Source organism: Pelophylax lessonae, assembly GCF_965119305.1.
Source record: "Pelophylax lessonae genome assembly, chromosome: 11".
Classification (NCBI taxonomy): domain Eukaryota; kingdom Metazoa; phylum Chordata; class Amphibia; order Anura; family Ranidae; genus Pelophylax; species Pelophylax lessonae.
This window is the reverse complement of record NC_138778.1, coordinates 150,705,622-150,724,151: the sequence shown is the minus strand read 5'-3', so window position 1 is coordinate 150,724,151 and position 18,530 is coordinate 150,705,622. Positions and strand designations below refer to the sequence as shown.

General features: G+C 44.8%; 1 protein-coding gene across 1 annotated transcript in view; it reads left to right on the top strand.

The window, feature by feature from the left end:
- Positions 1 to 608: 608 nt before the first annotated feature.
- The window catches only part of SCRN2 (secernin 2), a 38,313-nt gene continuing 20,391 nt past the window's right edge, over positions 609 to 18,530 (top strand). Inside the window, exons 1-3 of the mRNA XM_082271872.1 lie at positions 609 to 724; positions 11,780 to 11,951; positions 17,603 to 17,784. Coding sequence (XP_082127998.1) covers positions 636 to 724; positions 11,780 to 11,951; positions 17,603 to 17,784 — 443 coding nt within the window. The 5' untranslated portion in view covers positions 609 to 635. The remainder of the gene's footprint in view (positions 725 to 11,779; positions 11,952 to 17,602; positions 17,785 to 18,530) is intronic.

The window sequence follows — 18,530 nt, the reverse complement described above, 5'->3', positions numbered from 1 at the left end:
CATCATGAAAAAAAAAAATGGGCCCTTTAAGGCCGTTGGGAGAAAGCAACGTATGCCGTCACTCTGGTCCTTCAAGACCATAGAGTCGGGTCGGGGCCAGCTTGCCCTTACTCGACTTCCTGCCTAGAAGGGGAGAGGACTGGATTGTTTTCCCCGCTACTGACAGCTCCGGTATGTGTGGAAAACGACCAGGAAGGTCCCGCCTCCCACTGCCAATCTGCTGCTAGGACCACTTTTATGTGAATGAGGACCTCCCATCCTGTAAAAAAAATACTGGGGGTTATGGCAGCTATCTGCTTCCAAAACCCCAGTATTTAATGTCAAAGTAGCAAGGTAAAACTGCGTCGGGCGGTCCGTAGGTGGTTAATTACACAGGTTCTGTGGCTGATTAAGGTGGTAATTAAACTCGGTGCCTTAAGTGCATTATATTAGCCTCAGAACCTGTGAAATCCATATGTGTCCTGGATTAAAGCGATGCGGGGGCAACCTTAGCTGTAGTACGTCTGTGTGAACGAGGCCTAACAGATCCCCGGAAATCTCACGTTTTCTCTCTGATGGAACATGGTGAACAGTGGTGCAATCCCAGTTGTGTCCACTGGAGTGCAGAATATGTCTGTGGTGTACGCCATTCCCTGATGCTGCGTAGTTCAGCCAGTTGCTCATATACCATTCCTATAAGAAGGAAAAAGTTTATAAAGAGCAAGATCCGAAGCAACGCTACCAGGTAACAACAATGTGAGTGAATGGATCAGTAAGAATGATCAGCAGGATTAGAAGAAGGAGAAGTATGTGTATATTTTAATTATAAACAGAGTACTCTATAGTCAGGCTTCATTTCCTTTTGCAGGCCCAGAACTGCATGCTCTCCATTCAACGAGTGCAAGCAAAGAAAACAAAACAAACAAGTAAAATATGTATGAAGTCTAGGGGTCCTTTCACACGGGCGTTCAGTTTGGATCCATCTGTCAGCTTTTTTTTTCTTTTTTTTTTTTATCTAGACTGAATGACAGTATATGTCTATAGGCAGGCGGATGTACCTCTGTTTACACCTGAGTCAGTTTTTGGGCTTTTTCCCATGAGGTGTACATACTATAGTGTGCAGAGCAGTGTTTATCGGCACGGGTCTTCGCTAGGGATGGGCTTAGGCGCGTTCGCATCCAAATCCCAACCCACCTGAGCAATCTCGCCAGGAAGCCATCACTGCACACCGCAAATCATAGGCAGTGAGGCATTTTCTGGCCCGCAGCTGCACTAATGCTGCTCATGATTGGTGGTGTGCAGTGACCGGGTAGAGATGGGCTGTTAGAGTTCCCACGTGCCCGAACACCGCAGACACTGCACTCCGCTAATCATCAGAGACATTTCCCAAACTGTGCACCTGCAGATCCCGAAATGTCTCAGTGCCTGTGATTAGCAGAGTGCAGTGTTGGCTTCCTGGCGGGATCGGGCACGTGTGAACTCTTAACAAGCCCATCTCTACCCGCCAGGAAGCCAACACTGCACACCGCTAATCATGAGCAGTGCATGTGCAGCTGCAGGCCAGGAAATGCCTCCCTTCCTAGAGAGTACAGAGTCAGCGCAGGATCGGCATGTGCAAACTCTAGCAAGCCCATCTCTACCCACCAGGAAGTGGTCGCTGCACACCGCTAATCACAAGCAGAGTAGTATGTACAGCTGTGGGCCGTGAAATGCCTTACTACCTATGATCAGCGGAGTGCAGAGTTGGCTTCCTGGCGGGATCGGGCACGTGCAAACTCAACAAGCCCATCTCTACCCGACAGGAAGCGGTCACTGCACACCGCTAATCACGAGCAGTGTATGTGCAGCTGCAGGCCAGGAAATGCCTCCCTTCCTATGATTAGCGGAGTGCAGAGTCGGCGCAGGTCGGGCACGTGCGAACTCTAGCAAGCCCATCTCTACCCGCCAGGAAGTGGTCGCTGCACACCGTTAATCACAAGCAGAGTATGTGCAGCTGCGGGCCAGGAAATGCCTTACTACCTATGATTAGCGGAGTGCAGAGTTGGCACGTGCAAACTCACAAGCCCATCTCTGCCCGCCAGGAAGTGGTCACTGCACACCGCTAATCACGAGCAGTGTATGTGCAGCTGCAGGCCAGGAAATGCCTCCCTTCCTATGATAAGTGGAGTGCAGAGTCGGCGCAGGATCAGCACGTGCAAACTCTAACAAGCCCATCTCTACCTGCCAGGAAGTGGTCGCTGCACACCGCTAACCACAAGCAGAGTATGTGCAGCTTCGGGCTGGGAAATGCCTCACTACCTATGGTTAGTCGGCTTCCTGGCGGGATCGGGCACGTGCGAACTCCAGCACGCCAGAGCCCATTTCTAATTGGCATTAATGGAACTGCCTGCACATGGATGCACGAAACACCTGTGCTTTCCTGTGGGGGGGGGGGGGGGAACATGACTCTGCAAGTGCGTTTGCTATAGTACACCTCGTGTGAACAAGGCCTGCCGTCCCCTTCTGTTTTTGTGGAGGTAAACTGATATCATCCTTTTAGCGGTTCTTTCACATGGGAGGACTCCGCTAATGGATCCGGGGATCTGTTCGCTGATCCGTTCATGGAACACCTCATGTGATTCGGACAGGATTCGCACCGCTTTCCTATTCAAATCACATGCGCTTCTTTGCAGTGCGATTTGAGCTCATTCATTTTGTATGGGTTCACTTCGCTCGGCAGCACACAGAAAAGGTGCAGGCCTCTTTTTTTGGCCGTACCGGAATCGGATCACATGGGTATTTACATCCATGTGACCTGATTCTTCCAATCACACTGCATTTTGCAACCTATTTTGAGGTGTCTTTCATTTACCATGGACAGGATTCGCTGCATTTCTGCACCACATGGGCTTCAAGTGTATCCATAATCAAGCCTTTATTTTAGTTTGATAAAACTCCTCTCAGAATTTTTTTGTGATTGCTCTCTGTACACCATTGGGGAAACTGTCCTAAACTTCCTGTCTAGAGAGTCAGGGGAAGTGAGCACGGATGAGCTCGGGTGGGTTTGAACATGAGTCAGAACCCGACAGGGCTATCCTGCCAGGAAGCTGTAAAAGCCAACAGCCAATCCTAGGTGGTGGAGGCAATCCATGCCCTGGAGCGACTCATATGCAAGGTGCATGTATACAGTACATCCGGAAAGTTTTCACAGCGCTTCACTTTTTCCACATTTTGTTATGTTACAGCTTTATTCCAAAATGGAATAAATTCATTATTTTCCTCAAAATTCTACAAACAATACCCCATAATGACAATGTGAAAGAAGTTTGTTTGAAATCTTAGAAAATGTTTTAAAATAAAAACGTACAAATTTTTGGGCAGTTTCTCCCATTCTTCTTTGCAGGACCTCTGAAGCTCCATCAGCGTCTGTGCACAGCCATTTTCAGATCTCTCCAGAAATGTTCAATCGGGTTCAAGCCTGGGCCACTCAAGGACATTCACAGAGTTGTCTCCTATAGCCACTCCTTTGTGATCTTGGCTGTGTGCTTAGGGTTGCTGTCCTGTTGGAAGATGAACCTTCGCTCTATTCTAAAGTGCAGAGCGCTCTGGAGCAGGTTTTCATCAAGAATGTCTCTGTACATTTCTGCATTCATCTTTCCCTGCCACTGAAAAACATCCCACAGCATGGTGCTGCCACCACCATGCTTCACTGTAGGGATGGTATTGGCCAGGTGATGAGTGGTGCCTGGTTTCCTCCAGACATGACGCTTGCCATTCAGGCCAAAGAGTTCAATCTTTGTTTCATCAGACCAGAGAATTTTGTTTCTCATGGTCTGAGAGTCCTTGCGGTGCCTTTTGGCAAACATCGGGCAGGCTGTCATATGCCTTTTACTGAGGTGTAACTTCCGTCTGGCCACTCTACCATTCAGGCCTGATTGGTGGAATGCTTCAGAGATGGTTGTTATTCTGGAAGATTCTCCTCTCTCCACAGAGAAACTCTGGAGCTCAGTCAGATGCCTGGTGGTTCCAAACTTCTTCCATTTACGGATGATGGAGGCCACTGTCACCATTGGGACCTTCAATGCTGCAGATATTTTTCTTTACCCTTCCCCAGATCTGTGCCTCAATACAATCCTGTCTCGGAAGTCTACAGACAATTCCTTGGACATCATGGCTTGGTTTGTGCTCTGACATGCACTGTTAACTGTGGGACAGGTGTGTGCCTTTCCAAATAATTTCCAATCAACTGAATGTACCAAAGGTGGACTCCAATCAAGTTGTAGAAACATCTCAAGGATGATCAGTGGAAACAGGATGCAACTGAGCTCAATTTAGAGTGTCATGGCAAAGGCTGTGCATACTTCTTCTGTACATGTGATTTTTTTCTTTTTTAACCACTTGCCGACCGCCGCAAGTACATATACTGCGGTGGTCAGCCTCTCACAGGCAAAGTGACGTATGGGTACGTCAATAGTCTGTGAGGCTCTGGGGAGCAAACGCGCACCGCCGGAGGCGCGCTCCCACGCGGTCACGGACCCCCCCCCGCGCATGTGACCGGCGGATCCGATGTCCGCCGGTCACTCGGCGATCGTCAGTGGAGAGGGAGAAAGGCAGGCGGCTTGTGTAAACAAGCGGCCTGTCATTCTCCCCTGTGTAGAAACAATGATCATATGGTTCTACTATGTAGGACCGTTGATCATTGTTCCTACAGCTCAAGCCACAGCCAATCACAGTTAGAATCACGCCCCTAGGGACACACACAGCAGCTCCCTCTCAAATAAAGTTAACCCCTTCACTGCCAGTGTAATTTTACAGTAACAGTGCATATGTATAGCACGGATTACTGTAGTAATGTCACTGGTAACCCCAAAAGTGTCAAAAATGTCAGTCAAGGGTCCGATCTGTCCGCCGCAATGTCGCAGTCCCGCAAAAAAAAAAATCGCAGATCGCCGCCATTACGCGTTAAAAAAAAAAACAACAAAAATGACAAAAATCTTTCCCTTTGTTAGTAAACGCGATAACTTTTGCGCAAACCAATGAAAATACGCTTTTTGCGATTTTTTTTTTTTTTTTTTTTTTTTTTTTTTTTTATACCAAACATATGTAGCATAAAACAAATTGGCCAAAAATGTTAAAAAATTTTGATTTTTTACTTTTTTGGGGGGGGAATTTCATATAAAAAAATGTGAAAAATATTGTTATTTTTGCAAAATTGATGCTCTTTTTTTTTGATTATAGCGCATGATCAAAAAATCGCACAGGTGATCAAATACCACCAAAAGAAAGCTCTGTTTGTGGGAAAAAAAGGACGTCAAAGAAGCGTCGCACGACCGCGCAATTGTCCGTTAAAGTCACGCAGTGCCGAATCGCAAAATACCCCCTGGTCAGGAAGGGGGTAAAATCTTCCGGGACTTAAGTGGTTAAAAAAATTTGCAAAGATTTCAAACAAACTTCTTTTTTATTGTAATTATGAGGTATTGTTTGTAGAAGTTTGAGGAAAATAATGAATGTAATCCATTTTGGAATAAGGCTGTAACATAACAAAATGTGGAAAAAGTGAAGCACTGTGAATACTTTCCGGATGCACTGTATGTGCAACTGCGGGGCAGAGAATGCCTCCGTCACCTATAATAATAAACAGTAGTTTGAGGGTACACAGAATGCAGCTTAGTTCGTTTTCCACTGAGCGGTACGGTTCGGTACGGTACAGTACGCTATTTTTGCCGTTTCCATTGTGAATGGTACCCTAATTCCAAACCGTACTGTAGCACTTTTTTGGGACCCTTTCGTTGGGGTACCAAGCACATTAGTACCGTACCAACAGGGTGGAGCTACACTCTGCAGAACTTTGATTGGTTGACAGAGAATCGTCTATCACAGCTTTCCTGCTACACCACGCCTATCATGAAAGGGTACTATTGGCAGTGGAAACGCAAGGTGTACCGTCCCAAACCGTACCGTACTGAACCGAACCGTACCGTACCACTCAGTGGAAACGAGGCATTTTTTGTTGCAAGGAGATACCTGTCCTGTGAAGCCTGGTAAAACTTGAAATGCTCTCTGTATCTGCTAACTGTTATCAGTTAGCATTGTACCCTATGTCATCAACAGAACGACCCCCCCCCCCCTTAGGTTATGGCAAAGAGGGGAGGGGGAGGAGTTCTGTAGTTCTAAGGTTGCAAGTCTTAACCACTTTACCACCGGAGGATTTTGCTGTCTTCCGTCCAGGCCACTTTTTGCGATTCGGCGCTGTGCGACTTCAACTGACAATTGCGCGGTCGTGCGACGCCGTACCCAAACGAAATTTACGTCCTTTTTTTTCCCACAAACAGAGCTTTCTTTTGGTGGTATTTGATCACCTGTGCGATTTTTACTTTTTGCGCTATAAACAAAAAAAGAGCGTTTATTTTGAAAAAATAACAATATTTTTCACATTTTTTTATATGAAATTCCCCCCAAAAAAGATGTAAAAACCAATTTTTTTAAAAATTTTTGGCCAATTTGTTTTCTGCTACCTATGTTTGGTAAAAAAAATCACAATAAGCGTATTTTGATTGGTTTGCGCAAAAGTTATTGCGTTTACTAACAAAGGGAAAGATTTCTGTCATTTTTGGTGTTTTTTTTTTTTTAACGTGTAATGGCGGCGATCTGCGATTTTTTTTGCGGGACTGCGACATTGCGGCGGACAGATCGGACCCTTGACTGACATTTTTGACACTTTTGGGGGTACCAGTGACATTACTGCAGTAATCAGTGCTATATATATGCACTGTTACTGTAAAAATGACACTGGCAGGGAAGGGGTTAATTTTATTGGAGAGGGAGAGGTTAATGTATGCCTGGTGCTTACTGTCGTGTGGGGGGGGGGAGGTGACTGAGTGACAGAAGGACAGATCGGATGTCCAGCTATGCTGAAAAGTCCGATCTGTCACTCCCTGTCACTGAGGAGATCCGCCCGCTGTGTTTACACACAGCGGGCGGATCTCCAGACTCGATCCCCGACGATCGGGTAAGAGCAGCGGCGATCGCCGCTGCTCCTCCCCTGGCCCGACTCCCGCTGTGAATGAAAACAGCGGGAGCGAGCCTCCGGCGGCGCGCAAGCGTCGCCCAGAAAGGGGAGTGTCGGACGACGTAGTACTACGTCGTCAGACGATAACGAGCCACTCTGCCGCAGTAATATTACTGTGAGCTGTCGTAAAGTGGTTAAGAGTGAACATTATCACTCTAAGACAGGAAGTGTGTTACTGGCAGGATCATAGGTAAAAAATAAAGGAGAGAATTCCTAAAAAAAAAAAAAAAAAAAAAAAAAAGGGTGCAAATAAAATTAAAAACTGTACTGAAAATGCATCCTTGGGTTTAGACACACTTTGTGGTTGTAAACCTCTTGTCACGGTTCTACGGATGTGAGCCCACAGGCAAGCAGGTGACATGGGATCCCCCCAGGGCGTGGAATCTAAGGGCCAGCCGGTGTGCTGCCAGGGGCCCCCTCACAGGAGTTTGGACTTAGCTGCGTGCTGACCCCAGGTCACGACCCCCAGGTTCACCCTGCTCAGGAGGAGAGTTCCCAAAGACACAGTGCAGGCACGGATGGATGGATGGATGGATGGATTGAGCAAAAGGAGAGCCGGATAACGAGCCAAGGTCAGGGCAGGTAGCAGACAAATGTAATCAGGAGAACTAGCCGAGTCAGTACACAAGAGATCAGTCCATGAGAAGTCAGGTAGGAATGATAACATAAAAGGGACTCAGGGAGCAAGTGTTGCTTAACCACTTTACCACCGGAGGTTTTTCCTGCTTTACGTCCAGGCCACTTTTTGCGATTTGGCACTGTGCGAATTTAACTGATAATTCCGCAGTCATGCAACGCTGTACCCAAACTAAATTTACGTCCTTTTTTCCCACAAACAGAGCTTTCTTTTGGTGGTATTTGATCACCTCTGCGCTTTTTATTTTTTGCGATATTAATAAAAAAATGCGAAAATTTTGAAAAAATAACAATATTTTTCTACTTTGACAGTAAAAAAATATCCAATATATTCAATTTTTGACATATATTTAGGCCAGAATGTATTTAGCTACATGTCTGACAAAAAAAATCTCAATGAGCGTATTTTTAACCGCTTTATGACCGGAAGGTTTTACCCCCTTCCTGACCAGGCCATATTTTGCGATTCGGCACTGCGTTATTTTAACGGACAATTGCGCGGTTGTGCGATGCTGTACCCAAATCAAATTTATGTCCTTTTTTCCCCCACAAATAGAGCTTTCTTTTGGTGGTATTTGATCACCTGTGCGATTTTTTTTTTTTTTTTTTTTTTTTTTTTTTTTTACTTTTTGCGCTATAAACAAAAAAAAGCGACAATTTTGAAAAAATAACAATCATTTTCACATTTTTATATGAAATTCCCCCCCCAAAAAATGTAAAAATCTAAGTTTTTTAACCACTTTACAACCGGAGGATTTTGCTGTCTTCCGTCCAGGCCACTTTTTGCGATTCGGCGCTGTGCGACTTCAACTGACAATTGCGCGGTCGTGCGACGCCGTACCCAAACGAAATTTACGTCCTTTTTTCCCCACAAACAGAGCTTTCTTTTGGTGGTATTTGATCACCTGTGCGATTTTTACTTTTTGCGCTATAAACAAAAAAAGAGCGTTTATTTTGAAAAAATAACAATATTTTTCACATTTTTTTATATGAAATTCCCCCCCAAAAAAGATGTAAAAACCAATTTTTTTAAAAGTTTTTGGCCAATTTGTTTTATGCTACATATGTTTGGTAAAAAAAATCGCAATAAGCGTATTTTGATTGGTTTGCGCAAAAGTTATTGCGTTTACTAACAAAGGGAAAGATTTCTGTCATTTTTGGTGTTTTTTTTTTTAACGCGTAATGGCGGCGATCTGCGATTTTTTTTGCGGGACTGCGACATTGCGGCGGACAGACCGGACCCCTGACTGACATTTTTGACACTTTTGGGGGTACCAGTGACATTACTGCAGTAATCAGTGCTATATATATGCACTGTTACTGTAAAAATGACACTGGCAGGGAAGGGGTTAATTTTATTGGAGAGGGAGGGGTTAATGTATGCCTGGTGCTTACTGACGTGTAGGGGGGGAGGTGACTATGTGATTCATGGACAGATCGGATGTCCAGCTATGCTGAACACTCCGATCTGTCACTCCCTGTCACTATGGAGATCCGCCCGCTGTGTTTACACACAGCGGGCGGATCTCCAGACTCGATCCCCGACGATCGGGTAAGAGCAGCGGCGATCGCCGCTGCTCCTCCCCTGGCCCGACTCCCGCTGTGAATGAAAACAGCGGGAGCGAGCCTCCGGCGGCGCGCAAGCGCCGCCCAGAAGGGGAGGAGTCCAGTCACGTTAATACTACGTGGCTGGACGGGAACGAGCCACTCTGCCGCAGTAGTATTACTGTGAGCGGTAGTAGAGTGGTTAACATTATAGGCCAATTTGTTTTCTGCTACATATTTTTGGTAAAAAAAATCACAACAAGTGTATTTTGATTGGTTTGTGCCAAAGTTATCGCAGCTACTAACTACGGGAAATTTATGTTATTTTTATTGTTTTTTAGCTATGCTGAACCCTGCAATCTGACCCTGCCTGTCACATAGGAGATCTGCCCGCTTTGTTTACACAAGCAGGCGGATTTCCACACTCGATCTCCGATGATCGGGGAAGAGCGGCGGTGATCACCGCCTCTCTTCCCCTGGCCTGACTCCCGCTGTGTCTGAAAACAGCGGGAGCGAGCCTCCGGCGGCGCGTGCCGCCCGCAAGGGGAGGATTCCAGCGACGTAGGTCTACGTCGCTAGACGATATCAAGCCGCTTTGCCGCAGTACGGTCAACGTGACCGGTCGGCAAGTGGTTAAATAGGGAGACACATGGAAGGCTGGACAGGAAGGAAGGTGTAGTAACCATCAGGTGAAGCAGGCGACACCCATACCTGCTAAGTCAGTGCAGCAAGAGCAGAGCACTGGCTTGTGGAACTACAGGTGCCAGCAGGCCTACAGCAGCAAAAGGTAAAAAATATAAATATGCAAACAGTAAGACACAGATCAGCTCTGCAGCTGATCTGTGACATCTCTGAAATGAAAAATGAGCAAAGCATATTCTTCTATAGAGTGTACTTGCTTGATCCAAAGCACCTAGTATGATTTCTGTCTTCTCTCTCTTCTCCCGCTGCTACCTGCATGAGTCACTTCTGACAGTCTATGCCACATGTGTCAAACACAAGGCCAGCGGGCCAAATCTGGCCCTCCGGGCCATTTCATGTGGCTTTCACACCTCTCCTGCAGCTGCGGCACCCCCCTCCTCTCCACCCCACCTTGTCTCAGCAGTCAGCAGCAGAGAGGAGGTGAGAACTTCTCCTACACATTCTGCACCTGTGGCAAAAATTTCTCTCTCTAGATGGGCAAAACTGGTAGAGACATCCCCAAAAAGACTTGCAGCTCAAAGTATTGACTCAGGGGGCTGAATACAAATGCAGACTATACTTTTCACATATTTATTTTAAAAAAATGTTGAAAACCATTTATCATTTTCCTTCCATTTCACAATTATGTGCCACTTTGTGTCGGTCTATCACCTAAAATCCCAATAAAATACATTTACATTTTTGGTTGTAAAATGACAAAATGTGGAAAATTTCAAGGGGTATGAATACTTTTTCAAGGCACTGTATATAGAATACAAGGTGAAAAAGTACAAAATGAGTGTCCTATACCAAATGCCAGTAAGAACAATGTCTTCAAATGTGAATGAAAACCAAACCTAGGGGTGGTGGGGGCTATCCAGAGTATCGTTGTTGAGGTGTATAGGTCATTGGAATGAGAGCACCCCTAAAAGCCAAGGTGATAATCAGGAATGTCCACGAGCTATCAGCCACAGTACGTTGTCAGTTGGATACTCACTTTTCAGGGAAGTAGAAGAGAGAATCGGAAGAACATGAAGAGTACAGAAACAGGCATTGAGAAAGAAAGGAAAACGAGAGGCAAAAAATGCTGGTGTGCGCATGTTGAAAGGAAGGGCAGAAAGAGGTCAATCCCCAGAACAGGTTTCCAGTAGGGCTTAGCTCTCATCAGAATAAATGAACATGTTCCAGTAGAACCACTTTTTTGTAGCTGTTCCGGGCGGTAAGGACTAAATCTTCCAACTTACGTCCTCAACCTTGTTGAGCCACAATGAGATGGAAGTGGGGTTTGGGTCCTTCCATCATAGAGCGATGCTGGCTTTGGCGGCATTAAAGTCCCGTACACACGAGTAGAAATTCGGCCGGGAAATTTCGTCCGACGTCCGATCTGCCGATTTTCGGCTTGTTAGTATGATGCTTCCGACAACCGACTCAGACTTTTCGGCCAAAAAAATCCTGGTGTGCAGACTATAACATTTTTGTCGACCGTCAAAACACGTCCGATTTTCATCTCATTAGTACAGATTTCGACGGGGAAAAATCTTATGAGCAAGACTAGGCATGCTCAGAGATGAAAGAACACAAAGAAAGCAATCCAACACGACATCACTTCTGAAGTAGAATTCTGTCGTGCGGGAAAATTTGTGTGCAGTCTAGGCACATTCCAACCAACAGACACCACTCTGGACAAAAGACGGACGACCAGTCAGCGGAAATTCGTTGCATGTGTACGAGGCTTTAGTCCTTTAGTTCTGATTCACTACTTACTGGTTCTGCAGAAATGTTTATTCAGTGATATGTTCAAGTTCCCGGTGAGAGGAGAACGCTAGGGCTGTCCTCAAAGACTATGAATTTACCAGTATGTCTAACAACATTTATTTTATTTTTTTGCAGAGCCATGTCCAATAGATTTTACCCCAACTCCTGTGACTGTTTTGTGTCACTTCCACCGGCTTCAAACTCTCCTGTGGTTATATTTGCAAAAAATTCAGATCGACCTTATATGGAGGTCCAGGAGGTTGTATACTATCCTGCGGCGACATATCCACCAGGGTCAAAGGTCATGGTAAGGACAATGAGACTTTCAGATTTATGCTGTACATGTTGACTGAATTGCAAGTTGTAATAAAAACACACGCGCTACCAAAAACCATACTACAGAACATAAAATAAATAAAAATAAGTGAAGCTGCTGTCATAAGACAAATATGCCTCAAACCTAAACAAAACGAAGCCCTGGTATCTACTTCAACTCCGGAAGATTTTACCCCCTTCATGACCAGACCATTTTTCACTATTCGGCACTGCGCTACTTTAACTGATGATTGCGCGATCATGCAATGCTGTACCCAAACAAAATTTATATAATTATTTTTTTGCCACAAATAGAGCTTTTTTTGGTGGTATTTGATCACCACAGTTTTTTTTTTTTTTTTTTTTTTTTTTTTTTTTAGTTTTTTTGGTTTTATAAACAAAAAAGATTCAAAATTTTGAAAAAAAAAAAAAAAATATTTTATATACAGTGGGTACGGAAAGTATTCAGACCCCCTTAAATTTTTCACTCTTTGTTATATTGCAGCCATTTGCTAAAATCATTTAAGTTCATTCTTCTTCCTCATGAATGTACACATAGCACCCCATACTGACAGAAAAACACAGAATTGTTGACATTGTTGCAGATTTATTAAAAAAGAAAAACTGAAATATCACATGGTCCTAAGTATTCAGACCCTTTGCTGTGACACTCATATATTTAACTCAGGTGCTTTCCATTTCTTCTGATCATCCTTGAGATGGTTCTACACCTTCATTTGAGTCCAGCTGTGTTTGATTATACTGATTGGACTTGATTAGGAAAGCCACACACCTGTCTATATAAGACCTTCCAGATCACAATGCATGTCAGAGCAAATGAGAATCATGAGGTCAAAGGAACTGCCTGAAGAGCTCAGAGACAGAATTGTGGCAAGGCACAGATCTGGCCAAGGTTACAAAAAGATTTCTGCTGCACTTAAGGTTCCTAAGAGCACAGTGGCCTCCATAATCCTCAAATGGAAGACGTTTGGGACGACCAGAACCCTTCCTAGAGCTGGCCGTCTGGCCAAACTGAGCTATCGGGGGAGAAGAGCCTTGGTGAGAGAGGTAAAGAAGAACCCAAAGATCACTGTGGCTGAGCTCCAGAGATGCAGTCAGGAGATGGGAGAAAGTTGTAGAAAGTCAACCATCACTGCAGCCCTCCACCAGTCGGGGCTTTATGGCAGAGTGGCCCGACGGAAGCCTCTCCTCAGTGTAAGACACATGAAAGCCCGCATGGAGTTTGCTAAAAAACACCTGAAGGACTCCAAGATGGTGAGAAATAAGATTCTCTGGTCTGATGAGACCAAAATAGAACTTTTTGGCCTTAATTCTAAGCGGTATGTGTGGAGAAAACCAGGCACTGCTCATCACCTGTCCAATACAGTCCCAACAGTGAAGCATGGTGGTGGCAGCATCATGCTGTGGGGGTGTTTTTCAGCTGCAGGGACAGGACGACTGGTTGCAATCGAGGGAAAGATGAATGCGGCCAAGTACAGGGATATCCTGGACAAACACCTTCTCCAGAGTGCTCTGGACCTCAGACTGGGCCGAAGGTTTACCTTCCAACAAGACAATGACCCTAAGCACACAGCTAAAATAACGAAGGAGTGGCTTCACAACCACTCCGTGACTGTTCTTGAATGGCCCAGCCAGAGCCCTGACTTAAACCCAATTGAGCATCTCTGGAGAGACCTAAAAATGGCTGTCCACCAACGTTTACCATCCAACCTGACAGAACTGGAGAGGATCTGCAAGGAGGAATGGCAGAGGATCCCCAAATCCAGGTGTGAAAGACTTGTTGCATCTTTCCCAAAAAGACTCCTGGCTGTATTAGATCAAAAGGGGGCTTCTACTAAATACTGAGCAAAGGGTCTGAATACTTAGGACCATGTGATATTTCAGTTTTCCTTTTTTAATAAATCTGCAACAATGTCAACAATTCTGTGTTTTTCTGTCAGTATGGGGTGCTATGTGTACATTCATGAGGAAGAAGAATGAACCTAAATGATTTTAGCAAATGGCTGCAATATAACAAAGAGTGAAAAATTTAAGGGGGTCTGAATACTTTCCGTACCCACTGTATATATATATATATATTTTTTACTTCTTGCTATAAAACATATCCAATAAAAAAAAAAAAAAAACAATTTCGTTAATATTTGGACAAAATGTATCCTGCTACATGTTTTTGATAAAAAATATATATATATATATATATACATCCCAATAAGTGTATATTGATTGATTTGCATAAAGGTTATAGCACCTTCAAACTATGGTATATATATTGGAATTTTATTTATTTTTTCATACTACTGATGGCGGCGATCAACGACTTAATAGGACGATAATGGGGCTGTGATAGTTTGGCGGTCAATCTGACACTAACTGATGCTGGGGGAAATTTACTAACTGCCACTGACATGAATACCGTGATCAGTGATAATACTATACACTGTCACTGTGCTAATGGCACTGTCTGGGAAGGAGATAACATCTAGGGTGATCAATGGGTTGAATATGTGACTAACTATGTGTAACGTGTGCTGCTTTTACTAGTTGGTCTCTAAGTTTCTCATCCCTGCTTTTCAGGGATGAAAAACACAGAGATTGTTCCCTGTGTACAGAGCTTTGTGTTGAATATCCACACAGAGCCCTGGGCTTTAAATGTACACAGCCAATCAGCAGGTCCCGAACGTGAATCATTGGCCGCTATGTACAATTACAGCAGGAGCTGGCCAGGGGGCACACATGTGCACGCCCTAAACCCGGAAGTAGGCATCGACGTACCAGTACGTCGCTTTGCCCACAATGGCCGCTCGACCGCAGTACAATGCGGACGGGCGCTAAGTGGGTATATAAAGCAAGACTGCACTTACAGTATAATCAATATCCCCACAATAAACCCCTAACTTTTGAGCAAACAAAAGAGAGAAATTCATAAACAGTGCTCAGTCCAAGTGATATTTGTGCTCTGTGTCATTTGATCATTAAACCATTTGCTGACTGTGCTATAGCTGAATGATGGATACAGAACGGTCGTCTAGTTCTGGGACACGGTCATATGACTGCGTGCCGTGATTGCGCCCGCTCTGTGATCGCAGTATCCGGAAGATACTGCTGATCACATACTGAAGTAAAGAGCAAATCAATGGGTCTTTACCACGTGATCAGCTGTGTCCAATTATAGCTGATCACCGATGTCAATAGAAGCTGGTTATCGACAGTCTTTTCCTCATGCTGACAGCATGAGGAGAGGTGAAGAGAGTCGATAACTGGCTTCTCTAAAAAGGACATCTACATTGATAATGTCCTGATTATCAGTGCAGTCTTCCGGGTTTGCGTGCTTCGGCTGTTTGATTGCCCTCGGTTCCAGCATGAAGCTCTGAAGTTCTGGCAATGTATGCCGGACCTTCAAAGCACATGCGCCTGTGATGTCACCGGCTGCATCCAGGGTGAATATCTTCTTAACAGTGCATGTTTAGGAGACAATCATTTTACTTCGATAAGCCTTATTATAGGCTTTCCTGTAGGTAAAAATCACAAATCGGGCTTTACTACCTCTTTAAGGCTATATGCTAGAACAATGGTTTTCTTGAACCACTGGGAAGTGGGGAGCAAGAAGCTGGTTCCCCTTTACAAGGATCATCAGGAATGACAAAAAGAGAATTGGTTCTTCTAATGGAAGCAGTGGCTGAAAGGTAAACCTACACAGCATGAGCTACATTCTGGCAGTAAAGGGACATTTTCCTTTTGATATACTGGAATCGGACAGGGAGAGGGAAGAATATTAATGAGGTGAAAGATCTAGATCACCTTTGGAAGGAAGGAGGCTCCAGGCCTCAACACCACCTTATCCTTATGTGAGACCAGATTGGGTCCTTTACAGGACAAGGCTGCTAGCTCAAACACATGCCTTGCAGAGAAGTGATGGCAACCAGGAAAGTAAACTTGAGTGAGAGTAGAAGGGGGAATATCCCTGATGGGTTCAAAAGGCGGTCTTTGAAGTGCGGAGTAACAGGTGGTTGTTGGAAGGTTTAGGCCAGAGTGGAGCTTTGGCTGAGGGTTGAGGCATTAACGTAGTCAGGCAGGCTGGGTCAGCAACAAGTCTTGACAGCAAGGTACAAAGTCAGAATCCAGAAGAGTGAATAAAAGTATAGGAAGGACGGGGTTCAAACCCAACGGGTATGAAAACCTCAGCTCTTCCAGATAAAAGAAATGGATTGATGAGGAGGGTTACTGACTGGGTGAGTGTAGATTCAAGTTAGACAAAACATGTTCATAAATTGAATAATCAGTTTATTAAACGGATAAAAATTAGACACCATTAAAAGAGAATAAATCTCACAATACACATAATGTAACCATTGTAGTCTCAACCAGGTAGGGACGGTCTGACGCGTTTCACAAAATAGCTTTTTCAAAGACCACTTGACATCCCAGGTGGACAAGTTACATAGAAATATTTGGGGGGGACCGTGAATTCCGGGCTCTGATCACCCAACCGAAGCCGCAGGCAGCCCAAGATAGCCAAGTGAAGAGGCTAAAAGCCCCTGGATAGACCACAAGGGCCAAAAACCAGGGCAAATCCCAAAGGGGGTGTTGAATCCGGTACCCTTGGATTGGTCAACTGAGACTTAGAAGGAACAAAGAAGGACCATCAAGCACATCGCCCAGTGCACCACATAGTTTATATCTTAGTATCACAAATCATTCCTTCCGGGTGATAGGGCAGAGTTCCTCCGAGGGGGGAGACCAACAGACAACCGCCTCCAGAAGAGTGGTCGGGGAGAGGCAAGATCATGCACAGGCTGGCAGAGTAATATAAAATTGTCAGGCAAAGAGTGTAATCCAGGAAGCAGGCAGAGGTCAAAGTCCAGAAGTTTAGTAGATCGGAAGTATATCACACACCCAGGGAAACAAAGCCAACAAACAGGCATAGTCCACAGGAAGTACTGCAATTTAAGCTGATCTGATTATGGATTGATTACAGCTGGGAAGGCAGATGGGGTTAGAGAGTACTAGGAGTAGAAGTACTATGCAAGGCATATACTGCATGACTCCGGTTCCCCAGTGGCAGAGGGAAGAGAGCCATAGCCCAAAGACCAAAAGACCCAGGTTCTATCCCAGGCACATGACCCTTGAGCAGGAGGAGCCACTTAATAGAAACTCTGTAGAAACGTCTTAACCAACGAATGAGAGGCTAGCAGTATTTGAAAAGGATCACAAGAATGATGAGGATATGCTGATCCAGACAGCTGCATAAAGAGCTCAGTAGTACATAGCTGAAGCCTTGATTTAAAGAAAAAACATTCATTCTCAACTTGGGAAAAGAGAGAATGGCTAGAAAAATAGTCAATAGAATAAAAGATGGCCATCCTGATAGGACACTAGCAAAAACTGAATCATGCTGGGAGTGGGAGCAGTCATACCTGGCTGGCCAATGGCTGTTTTACAGTGTCCAGTTTCCCCTGTAGGTGGCAATATGACCCCAAATTGTCTCAAAACAACCAAATTCTGTGATATGAACCACTTTGGATCTGATTTGTGACAGATTTATTTGTATGTGTCTAACAACTTTTGTTTTTACTTTAGGCATATATTCTGCAAAATAAATTAACCTAATATTTCTCTGTATAGTGTACCTACATAGAAGTGGAGCAGGCCCCAAAGACACTAGCTGTGATCCTGAGTCGCCCATCCTGGTTGTGGGGTGCCGAGATGGGAGCTAATGAGATGGGGGTCTGCATTGGGAATGAAGCAGTATGGACCAAAGAACCAGTTGTAGACAATGAGGCTCTGCTCGGCATGGATTTGGTAAGGTGAGGCCTGTAAATCCATTGTGACGGACCAGAGAAAATAACAAACACCACTTTGTCTTCTCAAATCAGTCCTTCTCTTTACAAATGCCCCCACAAAGGGGTTGATTACCCAAAGAGCTAGCAATCAGAATTAAAGTAGTTGACTAACTGACCCTAATCTCACCCTATGCAGTTTGTTTTTACAAAGCATTCCCTACAACAGCTTTCAATTCACCAACATAATAGCTGCTCTGTGCACCTACTTTTAAAGTAAGGGTACCATGACTCTTGATTCCGTAATATTTACCTTAAACCCATGGTAGTGGCCAACTCAAGCCTCATCCCTAGTGCTGGGGGCAGAATTCAGGGAAAGATCAATGTGTGTCCTACACTAAACACACACTCCAGAGGAGGGAAACTTAGCTACACTCTAGGTGCTAAACCTTTTGTCTTTGTGTCAAGGCTCAGTGAGCGAAGGGCATGGAAAATGTTATATATGCAATGTGTGTGGCGAGAATGTGGGTATTGCACATTGAGTCTCTAGAACATATACTGTAGTGTGTGCTGGAGGAAGGATATAGGGGAAAGACCAGTTAGTGTGCTGGAGGGGGAATCTCGTTAGAGAAAGGCCACTGTGTGTTGTGATTGAGGTAAAATATAGGTGGAAAAAAGACCAGTGTGTGAGCTAGAGAAGGGATCTCACTGGAAAAAGACCAATGTGTGTGCACTGGAGGTGGGATCCAACCAGAGACACATCATCCATCCTC